Source organism: Felis catus, chromosome C1 (assembly GCF_018350175.1).
Source record: "Felis catus isolate Fca126 chromosome C1, F.catus_Fca126_mat1.0, whole genome shotgun sequence".
Lineage (NCBI taxonomy): Eukaryota > Metazoa > Chordata > Mammalia > Carnivora > Felidae > Felis > Felis catus.
In genome coordinates, this window is record NC_058375.1 from 114,348,534 (window position 1) to 114,370,824 (window position 22,291).

The 22,291-nt window shown below is 39.5% G+C and overlaps 1 protein-coding gene across 4 annotated transcripts in view; it reads right to left on the bottom strand.

Moving 5' to 3' along the window:
• Positions 1-22,291, bottom strand: part of CNTNAP5 (contactin associated protein family member 5) — an 805,732-nt gene that overhangs the window by 623,659 nt on the left and 159,782 nt on the right. For all 4 annotated transcript variants that reach the window (XM_011285200.4, XM_011285199.4, XM_019837943.3 and 1 more), the window contains exon 2: positions 352-456. In XM_011285200.4, coding sequence (XP_011283502.3) covers positions 352-456 — 105 coding nt within the window. The remainder of the gene's footprint in view (positions 1-351; positions 457-22,291) is intronic.

The following is a 22,291-nucleotide window of genomic DNA, read 5'->3' on the forward strand; positions in this document are numbered from 1 at the left end:
GGGCTCGAACTCAAGGACCGCGAGATCGTGACCTGGCTGAAGTCGGACGCTTAACCGACTGCGCCACCCAGGCGCCCCAATAAAGCATTTTTTAAAAACTTATTTTTACAAAGGCCTCTCATGATAATCAGAGAAAAATAGTGTGAGTTGGGGAGGCAAGAACAAGCATACTTTGAATATCCATTATGCACTAGGAAACATGGCTTAATTCCATTGTAACCCCCTTTCCCTTTCTTCTTCTCAACACTGCTCTTGGACATGATCCCAGTGAATAGGAATGTCCTTTTATTCCATTTCCCCACAGCATGCTTATTTAGCATTTGCTTTTTGAGTTTTAGTCATCTTACTCACCAACTCTTCGGTTGAGTTGAGCTGGGCTGTGAGTACCAGCAAGGTCTGAAGAACTGGAAAAAGCCATTGGAGAGAGCAGGGATGCTAATGGGTCATCACAATTGTCTATAATGATAGGAAAGAAAGAAAGCAAATTGTATTAGCAAGAGAGAGCCCATAAAGGGAAGAATCATGGCATTAACCCCATTATTAATTAACCAATGCTCTGAACAAGGCCAGTACCAATTGTTTCCATGGGCTATTTAATTCATTCCTCACAATCCTGAAAGACTGGTATAAATTCCTTTACAGTTGGAGACACTGATATTCAGAGACGTTAAATAGTTTGTCCAAGGTCACAACACTAGACACTGGTGTGGCCAGAAATGTCACTGATTTGTCTCACTCAGGAGTCTAACAATCACCCATTCCTTTAATCATTCACTTGAGAAAAGCCTCAAGTTATGGCTATTGAGCTTATTCTAGAAGGAGGAAGACTGTTGAAGGGGGGATACGATTGTTTACCTATTTTCCCATCTTCAATCTCTAAGGGATCCTGCTATACTTGTATCTAGACAGAATGATTTAAAATGTCTCACTCTCAGTTGTGTGAAAATCTTTGGAAAATGAACGGCTAATTGTAATAATTCATTGCGTAAAGTAAGCGAGAATAGTCCCCAATCGTGTACAATCTTGAATCTGCTATTCACTTCAATAACAGCTTCTCCAGCCTTCCCAAATGTGACAGGTATGCTTGTTTTTTTTTTTTCCTTTTTTTTTAATTTTATTTTTCATTTTTAAAAATTTACATCCAAATTAGTTAGCATATAAGTGCAACAATGATTTCAGGAGTAGATTCCTTAGTGCCCTTTCCCCATTTAGCTCATCCCCCTTCCCACAACCCCGCCAATAACCCTCAGTTTGTTCTCCGTATTTATGAGTTTGTCCCCCTCCTTGTTTTTATATTATTTTTGTTTCCCTTCCCTTATGTTCATCTGTTTTGTCTCTTAAAGTCCTCATATGAATAAATATATATGATATTTGTCTTTTTCTGACTGACTAATTTCACTCAGCATAATACCCTCCAGTTCCATCCACGTAGTTGCAAATGGCAAGATTTCATTCTTTTTGATTGCTGAGTAATACTCCATCGTGTGTGTGTGTGTGTGTGTGTGTGTGTGTGTGCGTGTGTGTGTGCGCGTGTGTGTGTGTGTGTGTGAGTGTATACCATATCTTCTTTATCCATTCATCCACCGAGGGCTCTTTCCATACTTTGGCTACTGTTGATAGTGCTGCTATAAACATGAGGGTGCATGTGTTCCTTCAAAACAGCACAGACAGGTATGCTTTCTAAGGCTTCTTTGATGCTGTTCAAATGTAGAACAGGGTGGGGTCATGGGCAGAGATGTGGTCTTGACAACACAGACATGTTCCTCCAAATGAACCATGTGATCTCATGCAGACAATTCTGCTCTTCACATAGCAAACTGGTCATGTAAATGTTCTGTAATAATTCATTTATTTGTTTGCATCTTACACCAAATGGTACACTCTTTGTGGGACTTTGCAAATAATCTGATACATAATAGGCCTTCAGTAAAGGTTTGTTGAAAGAAATGGATGGTGAAGGAAGGGAGGGAGGGAAGTAGGGAGGGAGGAAAGAAGGAAGGAAGGAAAGAAGGAAGGAAGCAAGGGAGGGACTAGTTCACACAACAGGACCAAATGATTTTCCAATTTTTCATTTTGTGCACAGTTGATTTTGCAGGACATTGCAAAATGACATCATGAAATGCAGACATACCTCATTCAACCATGATTTTATGTCATTCAGATTAAAGGTAAACTTGATATATTAAGGGCTTTCAAGAAAAGTTGGTCTGATTTCTTTTTTTAATTTTTAAATGTACATTGGATATGGGGCTGCTTCTTTATCCAGAAAATTCATAAAGAGGACTATTTCATCTCACCACAGGAACATTAATGAGAAACATAAGGATTAAATTTTTGTTTGTTAAATGTGTTAAAAAATCCACTGGCTAAGTGTATTTTGAGTTTTTTTTTTTTTACCCCAACACAAATGTTTGAAAAATATTTTGAGGTATTTGACAAACACAAAAGACAGCCAAATCCTCACTAAAGAGGAACGACATAAAAATCACAGCAAGGACACCTCTGCAGTTATGGTCATTCTGCTAATAGAAAGCAGGGCTCACGGCTACTTTATTCCAGGCATAAAATGCAGGTGGGGGGAGATGCATATACACTTCCAATACATTTGTATGGAAACGCAGATCGGTTACACTATTTATGTAGTAGGAGACAATTTGAATATAATGCAAATCTCACATTTGCTTATGCCTATTTCATCATCAGGAAACACTAGGTGATTACAGAAAACTGGAATCAGTGGAACTGAACCCCACAGAAATACACCACGCCTGTACACACACCCACGTCAAAGACCATACAATATCGGACTTCACAGCTATGCTATGAGCCACACCTGTCTGCATCTGTAGTTACGACCATCTTCCAATTTCAGATAACACTCCTCCCACTACTCTCTAATAGCTCACAACCCTTCTGACACCCACTTCCACAAGCAAATTGAAGATTTTCTAAAGATAAAGTACCATGTTTATTATAGCATTTACGTAGTCTTTAAACATATAACATGTATGAAGTCGTGTTACCATTTTTATTAGGTTCTTAAGATTTAAAAACAATTTTAATGTTTATTTTTTGAGAGAGAAAGAGACAGACAGAATATGAGAGGGGGAGGAGCAGAGAGAGAGAGGGAGACACAGAATCTGAAGCAGGCTCTAGGCTCCTAGCTATCAGCACAGAGCCCAACACAGGGCCAAACTCACAAACCGTGAAATCGTGACCTGAGCTGAAGTCGGATGCTCAACCAACTAAGCCACCCAGGTGCCCCTCTTAGGATTTTTTTTTAATATATACCGATGACATGTTTGAGCTTTGTGCCCCTAACCCTATGTTTCCCCTAAGTAGAAACAGAAGTGACCTAATCATTGCAATTTAATTCAGTCCAATAAATATTTATAAAGATATACTTTATGTTTGACCTTGGATAGGCACTAGGGATTGAGTGCAGTAAAATTGAGTCTTAGACCTCAAGTATCTCAGAGACTATTGAGCAATGAAGGAAAGAAAGAGAAAGAAAGAAAGAAAGAAAGAAAGAAAGAAAGAAAGAAAGAAAGAAAGAAAAAAGAAAAAAAGAAAACTTATGAGGAAGTTTAGGAGAATTTTACCCAAGGTTACACTCAACCCACTAAAATGGGGACCCGACTATACAAACACCCAGGTAAGTGATCTGCTGTGTCTCTCCCAGGCCTTTGCAGTCTCCCCTTTCACAAGGTGCTCGCCTCAGGGAGAGTTTGCTTCCAAAGTTCACTGGCCTCGTGAAAACAGCTGCCATTTCCACCGGCCATTTCCTCTTCTGAACTGTACCTTCCTTGTATCTCACTGTGTGGGGTCAGTGTTTCCACTTTGGGAATTAGTAAACCCATCAAAAACAATCTGTGTCAAAGGATAGGTTCAGGGGAGAGCCTTCAGGAAACTTCTTGTCATGGACCCTGCTCACTGCAATAGTGGCCCTTATTTATTTTTTTTAAATTTTTTTAACGTTTATTTATTTTTGAGACAGAGAGAGACAGAGCATGAACGGGGGAGGGTCAGAGAGAAAGGGAGACAGAATCCGAAACAGGCTCCAGGCTCTGAGATGTCAGCACAGAGCCCGACGCGGGGCTTGAACTCATGGACCCCGAAATTATGACCTGAGCCGAAGTCGGCCGCTTAACCGACTGAGCCACCCAGGCGCCCCAATAGTGGCCTTTAAAGAACACAGCTGAACTTTTGTTCTACCCTTAATAATGATAATAATGGGAAATTTTCAGATCAGAAAGGAATAAAGACCTCTTTTCTCCAGCCAATGCGTAGTCCCCTCTGTCTTCTCTATGTCACCTAAATTGAGAATAGACCAGGCCTCTAATCAAATTAACCCTGGTCATTGGGAATTAAGATTTGTCCACCTAACCATTCTAAGTCCAAAAGTGTGTTTATTTGTAGACATGCATCTTATTCTTAAAGCAGAAGAGAAGGATCTAGCATAAGTGAGAACAATTTATATATGTTTTAATTCATGATTTGGGACAGTCTGGGACAGTGGAAAGCATCAGAAAAGCTAGAGCTAGGAGCTCCTCACTCTACATTGGTTCCTTCTCTTGCCTTGGTGATTCCAAGTAATATATTCAAATGCACTAAGCAGGGTCTCCGTTGTCTGCAAAATCAAGAGAGTCTTCTCTGGCAGAGAAGACTGTCTCATTTCTCAGAAATGAGAAAATCTCTTTTCTCATTCTGTTTCTCATTTTAAACAGAATGAGAAAAAATGGGGAAAAGTCACCTTTAAAGGAGAAAGCACAGAAGGAAAACAGGAAGCACGGTATGAATGGTTTGTAATACTTGCTATCATTGAGAACAACCATTTCAACAATTTTATTTCTGGGATCTTGTCTCTGTCACAATACCTGCTCAAGAATTGGTGTCACTGGTAGCTCTTTGGCCCTGGAGGTTTACGGAAGGCCAGATGAGAAGAAGAATATGAAATGGAGGAAGTGAAGGGGTGAGGAATCACTGGAGAGTGAGGACACATTGCATGGGGCAGTCCGCCCCCTCTGTGGATTGCCAGCCTTGCAGAGACTGGGCCAACATCACACCACACACATGGCTGGGAAAGAAAGAAACAAAGCGCCATTTGCTCCACCATTTCTGCAGGCTCTAAATAAGCAAACTCGTGTTGTCATTACATTTTAGACACCACTCGCATCCCAGCCTTCTGACAGTATGTCTCCACAACGCTAAATCGAGCAGTCGGTTCCTACAAAAGCGAGCTGGATGTTTGTCTGTATTTACATGAGGAAAGTGGAGACAGTGAAGAAACTCAGGTGGGGAGAGAGACATTTGAAGTTTGGGGAAAACATACCGAGGGACCAAAGTCAGGCTTTCAAGGGGACACAGAACCTGAGATGGACCATCATGATTTTATCAGAAAACCATTTTCTGTAGGATATTTTCAAAATATACTCTTAAAAAGACTGTGGATAGGGCTTGTCTTTAAGAGATTTGGTGTGGAAAGGAGACGAAATTAAAAGGCTATTTAAAAATGCAAACCCATACTCTCGTGCGATTTATTAATTCTCCCTTTTTCCTCAAAAAATAACTTCATTGCCATCTTTAATATTTTCCTTTATAATAGAAATGCCACTTCTTACCCTACCCCATGCCCTGGCAGATAAAAGTCCACTCCTATGGGTATGATGGAAAGCAACGCAGCTCTTTGCATTGTGCAACTGTTGAACAACCTCATTCTTATTTGCAAATGACTTAGACATACATTCGTGGACTAAGAGGGTCGCAAAACCCAAAGACCCCTCTGAAGTTGTGAAATTCAAGCCCTTCACTTCAGCAATGAGAACCTCAGGTTTATAGTCTGCTCAGGATTATTCAGTTAATCGATGGACTGACTAGCTTGGACCAAAACTCAGGTTTCCTCACTCCCAGATGGCGACCACTAGGGCAGGGTTTCCTGCCACCTTTGCCTTAGCCTGATAACCATTAGTTATATTATTTTTCATAACATTTTGTTTTAATGAATAACTTTCTTTGTGCAAAAGGAAAGGCATAGTTGCCACCTCTTAGATAACAGAAAAATAGTAAAGAATAGCCTGTAACTTTCAAAATATTTTTAATTTCTTCCCTATTTTCCTTGCCTTCTTATTTCTTCCTTCACCATCAAAAAGTAAAGAAAACATGGAGTGCCTGGGTGACTCAGTCAGTTAAGCATCGGAGTCTTGATTTTGGCTCAGGTCATGATCTCAGGGTCATGAGATCGAGCCCCACATAGACCTCTGTGCTGAACATGGAGCCTGCTTAAGATTCTCTCTCTCTCGGGCACCTTTTGGGATGAGCACAGGGTGTTGTATGGAAACCAATTTGACAATAAACTTCATATATTGAAAAAAAAAGTTTCATAGAATATAAAGAATCAGAACAAAAAGAAAAAAAAAAGGATTCTCTCTCCCTCTCTCTTTGCCCTTCCCTCAACTCCAATTCATTTTTCTCTCTCTTTCTCCAAAAGAAAGAAAGAAAGAAAGAAAGAAAGAAAGAAAGAAAGAAAGAAAGAAAAGAAAAAAGAAAAAAAAAGATAAGAAAACATTAAAGGAAGGATTTAAAAAAACAGAAGAAGAGGGGTGCCTGGGTGGCTCAGTCAGTTAAAGGTCTGACTCCTGACTGACTCAGGTCATGATCTCACAGTTCTTGAGTTCCAGCCCCGCACTGGGCTCTGTGCTGACAGCATGGAGCCTGCTTAGGATTCACTCTCTCTTTCTCTCTGCCCCCCTCACTCTCTCTTAAATAAATAAATAAACTTTAACATTTTTTAAAAAATTTAAAAAAGTGTAAGAAGAGAAAAAGAAAAGTGACTTGTGTCCTTATGAATATTTGTGTGGATCCTCAAGTCAAGCATTTTAGTTGATACTGCCAATCTGAAGAAGTGGGGGTAATTTGTTCCTCAATATATATGTACAGTTATATACTAAAGGTCTTCTCTCACATTAATTAAAAGGTAAAGGCACAAAAGAGAATTCTGAGTAAATATGATATTTACACACCTTTTTAGAAATTATCATTGACTCTTTAAGACGATTCTACTTTAAGTAACACTTTTTGTTGTCAACGTATATTTTTATTCATTATTATTAAAATACCAATAGAGTAACAGATGGCCCAAAGTTAAATTGTGAGGATCGTCTTGATTACCACAGTAAATTGTCTGTACATGGGGATTTGGAGCTTAACAGATTCACTTGTATTTATAGGTGAGATAAAATTCCTCTTAGCATTGCACACTTAATGGCCTACTTTGTTTAAAAGACATAAAGCATGCATTTTGTATAGTGCCTACAACGGTGCTTAGAAGTGACAACTCACGCTTTTAACTTCATTTATTTTTCCCCTCGTTACCTATAATTTCACTTAGTAAACAACAAAAATAACTACTCTAATATTACTCTTGAATCTGACCCCATCTCCATTTTCCACCATGAAATCCTAGGAGATAAACGACTTCATAATGAGCAGACCAAAAAACATGGCTCTCTAGAATGAGTCATGAAAAGAAGGTTAAACCTTCTTCTAAACATCCATCTCCAACTTAATGCAGGATCCGCCTTTTGATTACGTGCTGAACATGCATGGTTGTGCTCTTTGCTGTAGGAAGATAAAGATGAAAGTCAAAGACACAGAGCCTGAGCTCAGGAAACCAAGCATCTACTTTGGGTTGAAAGATAATCCATATGTTTTTTAAAGCAGCTCCTTATGTTTATGAACAATTCCAGGCAAAAGACCTTTGACTTCGGATCCAGGAATCCTGGGCCCTCTTTTACCTTCACTGTGAGCATGCGCTCATTTTCCTTTTCTGTATTTCAGATTCCTCAACTGTAAATGGCGGGGGTTATCGTTCATTTGTCCACTTAACAAGCTTTCACTGCGCACATTCTAGACATCAGAGTGTCTGCCAGGCTTTGAAGATAGTTAAAGCAATTATAAAGCACTCAAACACTGTGGACTTGGGCACATCGCTTGCTGCCCTACAATAGTGATTGATGACGGATGGGGTGCAGCTGGCTAAGAGAAGCTAGTCCTGTCTACGAATTCACAAGAGGGTTCTGGGATATTTTCTCAGCTTTACAAACAATTCTACTTAAAATTTTAGGTAACATTTTACTTGGAGGTACTGTCCTTCACTTATAAGTGGCTTGCTAGGACTCTACCATAATCAAACCCAGTATGTATAACAGCAGGGCAGCGGTGGCCACCATAATTCTCCCAGCACCTCTGGTGCAGCTGTCTGTCTGGGTTGTCAGCAGTCACTGCAGCCCAGCCAGAGGGAGACCATCATTTGCGGTGGATGGATGAGGAGGCTACATGGGTTTTAGTCCATTTCACACCCTGGTCAATGTCTATACTGGGCTTTGAACCAAGGTCAGCATGACTCTTTGCATATTGTCAGTCTGAAAATTGGCTTCCAGTCCCTAAAATGACAGCAGGAATTTCGTTCAGACTGGCAGTGGGGAGTCTTCCATTTGGCTGTCTTGTGTGAGGTTAGCCATTCTTGGATTTTCAAGAACATCCCCATATGGATGTCCCATAATTAGCTCAAACTCAAAATATGCCGCAAATATGCTTTTTTAGGTTGCTTTCCTCTTATATTACTCCTTTCCCTCCCATACCACCACTGATGTCTTATTATTATTATTATTATTATTATTATTATTATTTTGATTCTCAGGTTAGGAATATTGAGTTCACAACTGGCTGTTTAATTTTTCTATCTTAACTTTAAATATAATTTATCAATGACTTAATGTAACTGAACAAGTGTTTCCTGAGTCCCTCATGTGTAAGGTCTATGATATAGGGCCAATGTAAGCCATAAGAAACATCTTGTTGACCGAGAATATTATTTTATTCTACCATTTAGTATCTGGGACTATGTCTATGTTCAATAATATTTGTTGATTAAACCAGTTGAAAGAAAGATTTCTCAGATTTATACTCACTTTTATTTTTTTATTTTTCTCTCGCTTGCCCTCTACTTGCTGCTATTTCGGGTTTTACGAACACCGTGTTACAATTTTTGCAACCGTCTTCCCAGGTTCCTGCTCATGTCCATCTATATCCAATCGCCATTTCTAAACCAATTTTCAACATGTTTCTCTCGCCAAGTCCTACTAGGTATGTCAGCCTTAAATTTGGCTTCCAGAGGTGGCAGAATGAAGATGAAAGAACAAAGAGAGATTTGTGAGCAAATAAGAGGCTCCAGCTGAATGTAAGGCCAGGGTACCACTGATGGGGTCGCGGGCTGGTCAAAAGAATCAGAAGCTGAGGTCCAACCAGCAGGGTCAGGAGTAAAGTGCCTGTTGCTAAGATCAGCTTCAGTCAGAGACTAAGAACCACAACCGCCAAAAGAATCAGTCTGGTGGTTGCCTAAACTCAAGTATGCTAAAGTTATTAAACCTGTAGGATTATGAATGTTCCTTCATAGAGGAGCTGGATTAGCTAGAAGGCATGAAATCTTTGGTGGGTAAAAAAGGTAAAAGGGATTGGAAATTTCTGTAATGTGAGAAGCTGAGTGGTGACTAGGATCTTGGAGGGATTTAGAAGAAATGATAAAGGAAAGTCAATCTTTGAAAAAATAAAATTTTACCTATTTTTTTAAAAATTTCTAAATCCATTCCATCAGTTGCCTTTTAGTTTTGTTGATTGTTTCCTTTGCAGTGCAGAAGTTTTTATCTTCATGAGGTATCAATAGTTCATTTTTGCTTTTAATTCCCTTGCCTTTGGAGATGTGACAAGGGATACAGGAGTGCTGATGCATAGGGGCACTTGTACCCCAATGTTTATAGCAGCACTTTCAACAATAGCCAAATTATGGAAAGAGCCTAAAGGTCCATCAACTGATAGATAGATAAAGGAATTGTGGTTTCTATATACAATGGAATACTACGTGGCAATGAGAAAGAATGAAATATGGCCTTTTGTAGCAACGTGGATGGAACTGGAGAGTGTTATGTTAAGTGAAAGAAGTCATACAGAGAAAGACAGATACCATATGTTTTCACTCTTATGTGGATCCTGAGAAACTTAACAGAAGACAATGGGGGAGGGGAAGGAAAAAAAAGTTAGAGAGGGAGGGAGCCAAACCATAAGAGACTCTTAAAAACTGAGATTAAACTGAGGGTTGATGGGTGGGAGGGAGGGGAAAGTGGGTGATGGGCATTGAGGAGGGCACCTGTTGGGATGAGCACTGGGTGTTGTATGGAAACCAGTTTGACAATAAATTTCATATTTAAAAAAATTTCTAAATCCAACTTTGTTTCCATACACCCCTGTTCCCTTCTTCCCATCCCCACCTATCAACACTCTACACAGAACGCACCTATCAGCATTACTTACAATACACACAACACACACATGCACACATCATTGCAAAGTACAGTGTCAATCAGATTTGGAATTTATTAGGTTTTTAAGTAAAGCTAAAAATGGAATAAATGGGATATATAGAATGAAGAAGATTGAGAACATGAGAAAAATAAGACCACAGGTTTAAAAAACTAAAAGTACAGATGATGTCTTTTTACTTTTAAAAGTGCATTGCTTAAAGAATTATGGGTGGAATATTAAGATGAAGGAATGAAGACAACTGACGAATTATAAAGATAACGCTTCTGCCAACTCAGTATTCATCAGAGTTGAGAATGTCTTTTCTAGAGCTGTATCTTTTTCAGTAGATATCTATTCTTTCTTTGAATACAATGAAGCCAGATTTCCAATAGCTGCTCAGGATCCTGCATCAAGTAGTTCTAAATTACACTGGAAATTCTAGTTACTCCAGAAACCATGATTTTAAAGTGTAGATCAATCAATCCATAGACATTTGTAAAACCCTCTTCATCTTTAATGGATATAGGCACGGAGTTTCTAAAGGAAACACTAACATCTCTGTGTGTCATCAGTCTGCCCATTGGAATTGAGGAAAAATGCCTGATTAAAAAAGATAGGCTTGTGTTGGAAACTGGCCAGCTGGCTCACAGCACAACCCAATGAGGTCAACGCCAACCATTTATGAGTGGATGGGATAAACATGTACTGATAATGTGAACAAATATTGATCTTTATTGATCTTTGTAGATGAGAAAATAATGACAGCACAGACACAGAGCAGTAGTCTTTCAAGATCATAATGTGGCTGTGTGTGTGTGTGTGTGTGTGTGTGTGTGCGTGTGTGTGTGTGTTCTTTCTGGACCATTTGGAGACTAGTATATTTGGAAAGAGCCCAGACACTGGATTCCAGCCCAGTCTGAATTCAGATCCTGACTCCGCAGCTTACTAATTATACGTCCTTTGGGATGTTATTTAATCTCAGTTTTCTCTATATATAATGGGGATAATAAGTGTACATAGGCTTGTTATGAGAGCAAAAAGAGACAATTCATGTAAAATATTTAACCCAGTGGTTGGCACATAACTGGATACACGTTAATTCCCTTCATTTGCTGCCATTCTTTCTTCCTTAGTTTCAAGTTCCTCATCTCCAGTTCCAGTCACTGCATTTGAAAAATGACATTTCTTGTACCCTTTATTATATATTTTAGACTTTTCCCATCCAGATGGTTTTAACACTGTTTCTTTATCAGCCTTTCAGGGCTCTTAGGATAATTCTGTACCAAGAGCTATTCTGTTTATGCATTACTTTTCCTCCAAGACCAAACACGGCACACTTTCTAAGTTTCGCCGCTTTTTTTCTTATATTCAATAACATTTCTTAAGCACAAAGTGCCAGGCATCATGCTGTCTGTTCCATTATGCTGGGAATTCTTAAGAAGAACATAAAGTATTGCTCATATATGCATTACAAAGAATAAGGCTGTAGAAAATATTTGGATTTCTTGCTAGTCCTTATATTTGATTTATTAAAAAAAAACACACATATTTAAAAAATAGGGACTGCCCTGTTTGTGTTTTGAGATCATAAGCTTGAAATGCCAAGGAACCGTGCTGTGCATGAGAGAGGCTCACCAATTTGTATTTTGGAAAGTGTATTCTAGTTGCAGCATAGAGAATGGGACAAATATGTGTGTGCATGCACGGAGTAAGGATAGGGGAAGTCAGTGAATGTGAAAGACAGAACCAATCCAGGCCTATGGAAATAGTAAAGAAGAGATAATAAGAGCCTGAACTTAAACGATGGCAATTGCATTGGACACAGGTAAGGGAATTGAGGTATGTTATATAAAAATCATCATTGCTTGGTGAATTAAAAGGGAGGTAAGAATAAAGAATAATGTCAAGATTTTGGCTATTTTGTTATTCTAGAGACGTAAGCTCACAAATCAGTTTCTAAAATTAACAAATTTAAATCAAGCAAAACAGAGACGAATGGCCACGTTAAAATGATTTCCAAAGGAGAGTTAACACTCCTCACCTTTCCTTTAGATAACTATAATAAATAGTGGCATATATATATGAACATATATTTCATATATACATGAATATATGCCTCGCATGGAAAGTCATATAATGTTATCAAGTGATACTTAATTGTCCAAAGAGAGAAGTGAGTAGTGACTACTATATTCAGTAAAAAAGCAACATCACGCTGACCTGAGGTAGATAGTTGTCCCGTGATTTCAGAATAAAATTCTAGCTCCTTGCCTCTCTATTTCCATTCGTAATCAGATTGTTGGTTGTTATCTTCTGGCACTCCTTATTTGTCAGTCTGTGCTCAGAATTGCCAATTTCTTGACAGCTTTCTGGACACGCCGTGTCACACCTGTGTGCCCTTCCATATTTTAGTATGTCCTGTATGCCCTCCACATCACCTTCCTCTTCCCCACCCATCAAATCCTGTTCCCTGCACAGAATGCAAATGCTCCCAGAAGCATGTCTAGATCTCATTAGATAGAAATGCTTCTTCCTGTGAGGGTATTTTACCCTATATTCCACTTCAGTAGGAGTACCTAGCTCACTGATGGGTTTTTGTTTTGATGATATTGTTGCATATGAGACATCAAGCTCTTTGGGAACTGAGACCATGTCTTACTTCCTATTTTCATTGCCTTTCACAGCGATGATCACACATCAGTTGCTCAAAAATTATTTGTTAAGTAGAATTTTAGATACATGGAGGACGGTCTTAAATTCAGGTTAAAAATCTGAGTAGGAACTAGACAGCTTTCAAAAATGGGAAATGTCTGGGCAACAGTAAAGTCTTTACCCAAGTCACATAAAGGAGCAAAAGAAAAACTGAGTACTTGAAGAGAATTTTGATGAGGTCATCATTACTATTTTTATATGTGTGTGATTTCCAAATACCTTCTTTATTGGATATTTGGGGAGAACATGTCTCAGGCAAGTAGGACAGCTATAATGGTGGCCATCTAACAGGTGAGGGGCATAGTTATCAATGACACACAGGTATTAGCTATTCTCCCCAAAGTACTTATTCTAGCCTCAAGCATCTCCCCGACCCCAATTCTACAGGCAAAGAAAGCAAGTTTCAGAGAACAGGAAATACAGACAGAAGCCTAACTGTGTAAGTCCAATGAGTGTTCAAGTATCAAGTAGAGTGAAAACATTACTGCTGTGGGTTCCATCACCCTGCTCGTGTATTTGGTTGTTCTACTGACTTACTTGGTAAATTTAGGGAAATCCATTAACTTCTCTGGGCTACAGTTTCCCTCCCTGGAAAATTCCAATGGTGATGCCTGTTTTCAACAGGGGGACTGTGACAAATTTAGGATTATTATGAACAGCCAACAGAGAAAATAATGCCTGGAACATAGAAAGTGCTCAATCAATGGTAACTATAACATTATAATTATCCAGTAAGTCCCCGTATAGATTTTTGAGTAAGGAAATAATGTTTAGAGAATGCACTAAACTTGAATCCTAACATTTTGAAGTGAAAAAAATTTCCAGTTCCCAGTGATCATCCCCCTTAATTTATGACTAGGCCTCTCTTGACATAGTTTTTAATATTTGAAGATGGGAATTAGGCAGGGATGGCCAATAAACTGGCATTGGTGGTCCCCAACTTACCAGCTGGTTCCCTTTAACTGATGATGGATGGCTCTACTTTATGTGTTTATTCTCTTCTAAAAAGAATTTTCTCACTGGCAGAGAGGGAACCAGGCAGAGTTCAGAGCTAAGTATCAAATCTGGCCCTTCCATCTTTGCCATCATTTTGTACGCCATCACTCATACAAAATATACCCAAGCTGCAGAAGTAGAGAGATCTTCATTTACTACATGCACACAGATATCAATTATTCTGAGCCCCTCAAATTATCAGATCCTAATTTTGGAAGTGCTATCTTTTATATAACTCAATAAAAATACTGGATATAATTTACTGAACCACAGCATGGTGTGCCGTTTGTTAAACATTCTCTGGAGAATGTGTACTCATCAGAAGACAAAGGAAGGGGTAGATTCTAACAGACAATCCATTCTACCAATTGTTTTTCTGGTCCAGAGAGCTTACCCATTTGATACCAAATATCATCTGATCCTCGACTCTATGATATGACCTACCAGGCACTCAAATATAATGATTTTTTGAGACATTTCAGGCCTCTAGATAATGATTTTTTTGGGGACAGGCTAAAAATAAAAAGCTTGTTCCAGGCAAAATGCTTCAGCATGTTCTACTTTTCCTTGTAAAATGCTCTCCTTGCTCAATCCTGAATTACAATTGTGACTCTTAAGCAAATGTTGGCTGTAGCTATGAAGACATAAAATGCTGTAGATGTCCTATGGACATGTCCAGGTACTTGGTGCTGTAATTCAAAAGCATCAATAAAGTTTTGAGTTGTATTCAGAGTTTGCAAATCTGTCACGGTCAGATGAGTTCAATTTCCATTTTCCCCATACCCAACCCTTCAAATTATGCATGAACAGATTAAAAATAGCAGGAAAATGCATTGTATTGTGTTCACTAAATATCTCCCATTTTAGAGGAAATCTTTAGCAATCAAATAACATGAGAAAAGACACACTGGAAAGCAATTATAACCCTGGGAAAATTTCATTTCATTGCTCAAGACAGAAAGTGGTATATTTCAAAACTGTGAGCAAAGATTAATGGAGATGAAGGGAATGGTAAGGGCCCATGAACCAAGACATTTAACTTTAATGTCATTGCAAAACATGAGAAGTCATCATTTCAAGACTCAATAACCTCAAACTGAAATGCATTCATTGCTATTTTTCCTTCCTTTCTCCCCCAACATTGTACTCGGCAAGTTGAATGGGTCTGACAAGGAGTTGGTTTGAAAGTGAAGGGTTCTTTTCCTGAACAAGGTTAAGTTTAGCTTTGATGACAGCACAGCCTGGAAATCTCCTGCCAAGCATTTCCTGCGGGCAAGAAGGCAGAGGATTTTCACTTTCTCTGTCAGCTTTAGCTCTATCTCAAGTGGTTATAAGTCAAGCCTCGGAAGAGAAAAGGCAGAATGAAGAAAATAAAACCTTTACTGCATAGCATTGGTCTGAGAGCTCCAGACAGAATTTTTCAAGTGCATTTTGATGAAGTGGGTCACAGAGTCTAGTTCCTTGGAGTCAGTACAATGTGTTAGGAAGGCATTCTGGTTTGTTTAAATGGAATTTTAATTGGGGAGTAAATGTAGTGCACCAGGAAAATGTGAATGAATGCCATTTGATACTCAACACTAGATTTGCCAAACAGACTTGGACTGAATCTATATGAACACTGACAAGTTGAAAAAAATCTAGTCATTTGTTCATGTTTAATATGTACTGATGTGGCGACTGGATAGTATTTTGTTGTCATTGCTCCTGCTGTGACTTCAAAAGAGTTGGAGCCTGATTGGAATTCTACATCACCCCATTCCGTCATCCTCGTGGTTTCTGTGGCCTGTTATGGTCCAGGCGTTTGCTTTTGATCTCCTAGGGTACTCCCTGGAACAGATCCTGATTCAAAATCAAGCTCCCAGATCTCTGACACTACACTTGGGTCAGGAAAGCCCTGCGACACTGGTGGTCTCTGTCTTGCAGTTTTTTCTCACTTTGCTCTTTCATGTAACCATCCCCACCGGCTGACTTGGGCCTCTGGGATCTATCTAACACACAGAGAGAGCTTTGCAAAGCTGTCTAGCCCCATAGTGGAAGAGAAAGGAATGGTAGAGAAGTAGAAGGGAAGATTATCAGCATGGAAAAGTTATATAGACAGAGTTTCCCTTCCTATCACAAAGTGTCTTGCAATGTAGGCCATCTGTGTACTGTTCCAGTTGCTATAACTGCTGGCATTACAAGAGAACACACCATGTACTGAATGCAGACAATGGTAAACCGTGACAGGGGATTTACATAAATTACCTCATTGCCTCCTCCTAATACTAATTATGAATGAGGCATTATTGTCTTGGTTTTATAAGGAAAACAATTTCAGAGTATTTAAGTTACTTGCCCAAGGTCACAAGGCTTGGCTTGGCCCTAGATCTGTCCAGTGCCTGTTAGCATTAACTATCTTATTACCATCCTGCAAAGTTGACCGAGGAATCTTCAGTCTACTCTGTTCAGTTTGTCTCAAACTCTTGACCAATCTCTCTCTCTCTCTTTTTTTAAATGTTTATTTATTTTTAAGGGAGAGAGCATGCGAGAGTGGATTAGGGGCAGAGAGAGAGCGAAACAGAGGATCTGAAGGAGGCTCTACACTCACAGTAGACAGCCCGATGTGGGGCTTGAACCTGCAGACCATGAGATCATGACCAGAGCTGAAAGTCAGACGCTTAACCAACTGAGCCACCCAGGCACCTCAGAAGAAAGGCTCAAACTCTTGACCAATCTTGCACCCTTGGAATGTTTAGAAAAAATACAAGTGTTCTTTATATACACTCTGCCAAGTGCTATTACAATATCTATAAGAGGATATCCAAACCAAACATTAACTAAATCACCAAGCGTAGGTAAAGGTCCATTACTGAAATTTCCACAGAGATTATGTTACCTGGCCTTTAGTGTTATCCTGAGCACACACATGACTATGTCTCCTGGGTCTACAGAGCCAACAGGGCACACAGAGGAGGTAAAATGAGTGATTTCTGACTTAGAGCAAGGTCCATTCTACTGCCTCTGCTCCTGGGCCAGCAGACAATCAGCTGTAATTTCTTGAAATTTAGAATTTTTGTCTTCTGTGACACCTCAGATGGAAGTACTCTTGCCGTCCTGAACTTTCTGACTTCCACAGGAGTTTACCCTGGATTTTGAGGCTCTTCCTAGACAGCTTGGCTTGTGGACTCTCAGACTATGTCTGTGTTCTGGCCTGATCAGAAGGCTGGCATGCAAATTCTGCTTTTAAAGCTGGCTCTTTTCTTTCCTCTAAAGTCCAGCCCCACCTGACCAGCAGGTTCGCACTCACAGACTTGCATGACAGTTTTTGTTCTTTAGCTTTACGCTACTGAAGAGATACTGACATGGAACTGGCAGGTAAAAATCATGGCCTTCCTCTGAATGCTCTGGGATGGCCACTGAATCACTTCCATGAAGCCTCAGTGACACTCCCACAATCCGGCATAGCCATAATAGCGATTTTGAGTGATCACTGTAACAGTCCTATTGAGAATAGGAAATTGGGAGAAGACTCAGTCCAGAATCCTAGGGACACTAATGAAATGACAGAATGCATTCTGCTACCTTGGTTTTAGAAAGTTTTAAATGATTATATTAATAGTTTTCATATTAGCTATCTCTGGAAATTTAAGGTGCACACATAATTATACTAATATGTGAATTCAAATCAGACCCTTTTGTGTTAGAACATAGATCTTTACAACCCACTTCAAGAAGTTTCTTTTCATAATTATGGAAACACTTTTGGAGGCAAAGGAAAAGCAAAACAATATTCATGATGAGACTAATGGGCAGAGTCTACAGTTCTTTGCCAATTTTGATACCTAAGATGAAACGATATTATGGAGTATGGAATGTGTTCTGAAATACTGCTTCTGTAAGCCTATCTTGTAGACATTTGAGAACAGATTCAAGTAGGTGAAATCCTAATCTCCTGGGTCAATTTCAAACACCATTCCTGAATACCCTGATTGAATTCTTGTTCCCTGTTTTGGAACCAGGCTATGGGTGGTTCCCGTCATTGCTACACATGATAGTTACTGTCTCTCCCATGAGATGCTGAGCCTCAAGAGGAAACCTACAAATTCTTCTGTACTCCAGCATTACACTGAGCCCCATGGGGAAGACTGTATCATGTAAAAGGAATAGGGTTTTAGATGCAGCCCTTGAATAATTTATTTAACCTTTCTAGCCTTTGTTTTCTTTGACATAAAATGAGATAATTAACCTTTTTTACTGTGATTGTTTGGAGGAAAATTAAATGTGGTAACATGTAATGGACTTCATTTATTGCAAGGATTTAGTAATTGTTCATTCTTGTTCTTTTTCAAAAGGCGATTATGGTCGAATATCTCCTGATTATTTGATTGATTAATATCACCTTCATAATTATAAATCAGCACACTTTAATCATGTTTGTATTTTTCTTGGCTACATTTATAAGTAGTTTACATACTTAAGAGTGGGCTTTGGAAGTTTCTCCCTGAAGATTTTGATTTGTCATCCCAATATAATTATCTTTAAAGACGACTAGACCAGTACCAGACACTGTTTTGCATTCTGATGTCATGTAGAAGGACGAGAAACGCATCACCCATTTCCAAAGGCTTCTGACCCTTTGAAAGCATATGCCTAGACTCTTTCTTCCATGACTAATGAAAAAGATCCAGTCAGGCCCTCTCTGGAGGGAGAATGGGCTGAAAGATGTTTCAAGAAATATGTGGACCTATGTATTCATCAGAAGAGAGGGAAACTAAAACATTGACCAAGATAAATTTCACATAGAACTGGGCAAGTATCTCTGAACTTTGGTCAAAAGTTATCAAAAATTTATCAAAATTTTATCTCCTCTTTTTCCTTCTTCAAGTCTCATAAACTTTAGATAAAGCTGTTTCTTGATTTCCTTAGCACTGCAAATAACATTGAACAATTTTATGCTTATATTCTGGCTTTTAAAAGAAGATAAAAAGTAGTAACACAAATGATTTTTTGTGATTCATTTTGAAATGATGGCTATGAGAAAGAGCCAAAGCATTCCAAAATGTAAATGAATATTTAACCCAAATCTCTGCTGATGATTTCCCTGCAGCAAATCACTCACCAGCCTCCAACTCTGTACCCAACCACAGCTCCCCCAACTAACAAATGAAAGAAGGAAAGAAAGAGAGAAAGAAAGAGAGGAAGGATAGAAGGAAGGAAGGAAGGAAGGAAGGAAGGAAGGAAGGAAGGAAGAAGAGAAAGAAAGAAAGAAAGAAAGAAAGAAAGAAAGAAAGAAAGAAAGAAAGAAAGAAAGAAAGAAAAAGGAAGGAAGGAAGGAAGGAAGGAAAGAATAAAAGAAATGCTAGTTTTCAAGACATAGTTTTCTTAGAAATTTCTAAATTCCAGGATCATTTGGAATTTTATAAAACAGAATGAAACATAACTCTATAAAACTGGAAGTTGGTGTTAAATCATTCTGCAACTTCTTTTTTCCAGTAAAAAATGATTTTTAGCTCTCTCCCTACCCATACATTTAAATCTAACCCATTCTTTTAAAGTTTTGTTGTTGTTTTTGGTCATGTGAGTATTCTGTATTTTAGTTATTCACTTTCCTATTGAATTGAGGTTGTTTTTATTTCATTTTTATTTTTTTATTTTTTGGTGATACAAATAACATTTCAATAAACATCCCTGTGTGCATGTGTGAATGTATCCAGAAGTCAAGTTTCTGGGCTATGATATACATGTATTTTCATTTTTAGAAAAAATTGTCGCATTCTTTTTCAAACTGATTGTACCAATACACATCCACTCCCAGTAATATAAGAATATAAGATGGCTTTAATTTATTCCTTATACCTCTCAATATTTCATGTTGTAGATGTTTTGTTTTTGGCAATATAGCAGGTTAACAATATTTGCCAGATTATGGGGAGGTGTTGTCCTTTTTTTAACATATTTATTTATTTATTTATTTTGAGAGGAAGTGGAGAGAGAGGGAGAGAGGGAGAGAGAGACCACAAGCAGGAGAGGAGCAGAGAGAGAGGGAGAGAGAGAGAATCCCAAGCAGGTTCTGCACTGTCAGAGCAGAGCCCGACTTGGGACTTAAACTCACAAACCATGAGACAGTGACCTGAGCTGAAATAAAGAATCAGATACTTAACTGACTGAGCCATCCAGGCACCCCAGGGTTGTCACTTTAATATTCTATTAATCATTTAAATTTCCTCTTGAATGAACTGACTGCTTATACTCTTTGCTCAGGTTTTTGTTTTGTTTTGTTTTTTGTTTTTTTTGTTTTTGGTTTTGGTTTTGGTTTTGTTTTTGTTTTAATTATGCTGCTTGCTCTCTATCACATATTTAGGAGTCTATCACATATTGTGGATGCTAATTTGCACATTACATAGTTAAAGCATCTTTTCCTGGTCATTACTGAGTTTCTCACCATAAACATGATGGTAATGCTACCTGATTATCCTGCTGTCTATTGTCTTCTTCAGTTCAGCTCCTCTCACTTTCAGGTCTCACCCTGACCTCATTTGATGTAGAAATCCTTCCTGTGAATCCCCTTTCCCTGCAAGGCTGCTCTTCTCCACTGTCCTCACCCACACTGCTACTCTCAGGATGAAAGGTGACTGTGCACTTGACTGTCCGCAAAGCCACATGCTTAATCCACACCAAAGACTTCAACTTTCTTTTTTATCCATGCATCTCTAGTGCTTAACACAAGTTTGGGCACACTGTAGGTGCTCAGTGTGTCCTGAGTAAGTATACACCTAAGCAATGGCGACATAAGCATGAGGGAAAGTAAAAAGTGACCGGAGAGGGTTTATAGGAGCTTGGGACATCTGGCATGGCTGGAAGACAGGACTCCAATTGAGGACTCCAAGAAGACAGCATGGTGGGGATGGAAGGTCTAGATTTGACTGAGCCTTAGTCCATTTAGGTGGATCCTGGACACAGGAGGAGGGTGCCATTGGAAGTGCAGAATCCTAACAAGTCGAGTGATTTCAGTCACTCAATGCAAGATCATCCTGTGGGAACATGGAAACATTAAAAAGAACAGGGAGAAAGATGCCCTTCAAGGAGAGCTTACTTCTGGGGCGCCTGGGTGGCTCAGTCGGTTAAGCATCTGACTTCGGCTCAGGTCATGATCTCAACTATTTGTGGGTTTGAGCCCCACGTTGGGGTCTCTGTCGTCAACACAGAGCCTGTTTCAGATCCTCTGCCCCCCCACCTCGATGCCCCCCCCCCTTGCTTGCTCTTTCTCTCTCTCTCTCTCTCTCTCTCTCTCTCTCTCTCTCTCTCTCTCTCTCTCTCAAAAAATGAATAAGCATTAAAAAAACAAGAGCTATTTCCCTGGTGAGTATGAGCAAGAGAGTGGAACCGAACACAGAAGGGATAACACTGAAGCAGCTCCAGCCTTGGAACTTAATGCCTCTGCTCTGAAACCTGTGGGAGAAAACTCACGCCCTGGATTGAGGAAAGGAGCCACAAGGCATCCCCAGGTGTTGCCTAGGTACTCAAGACTCACGCTCCAGGATGGGCAGGGGAGGCTGGGCATTGGTCCACAGTTTCCAGGAAGATACCACCACCAGCGCTAGGAGAAATCAGAGTAGTGCAGGCTGAGGTGGGGAGCAGGGATGAGTGACCTATAGGGAGGTCACACTATAAGCCTCAGGGTTCCACACTATTGGAGTGAAACATGGAAAATGAATAGGAGCCTGGACTGAGTTTTCCTTCCAAGCTATGCCTGTCCACTCTCAGCACTCATGAAGGAGAAGTCCAAGAAAGGAAGAAAATGAAACACATCAGGTCACTCCCTACACCTGCTGATGAAATCTATTATTCTGAGAAAGGGGTTGATACTGCATATTGACTGGTTCCAGAGAGTTTGTGGGCCAGAGGAGACTCAGCCCAAAGAGGGCCCTGCTGGAGAGGATAGACGGAGGGACCCCCTTAAGAGAGGGTGGCCAAGCAGTGGGGACTCCAGGTTTCAGTCAGCAGTTAGGTGTTAGACAAGCAGACCGGGAGCAGCCAGAGTGTGGACAAGAGGACAGAGTCTGGACGGACAAGAGGTTCAGGACCCAGGTAGTAAGAAATTCAAGATCAGACAGAAGTGCCTGCAGCCCCCGAATGAAGCTAGGAGTTGAAAATAGGGTGTAATGAAGGCACAGAAGGGATTTTCCAGTTATTAAGAGGATAATCTAAACAACATTATGGCAGTAAATTTGAAAACCTAGTTAAAGGG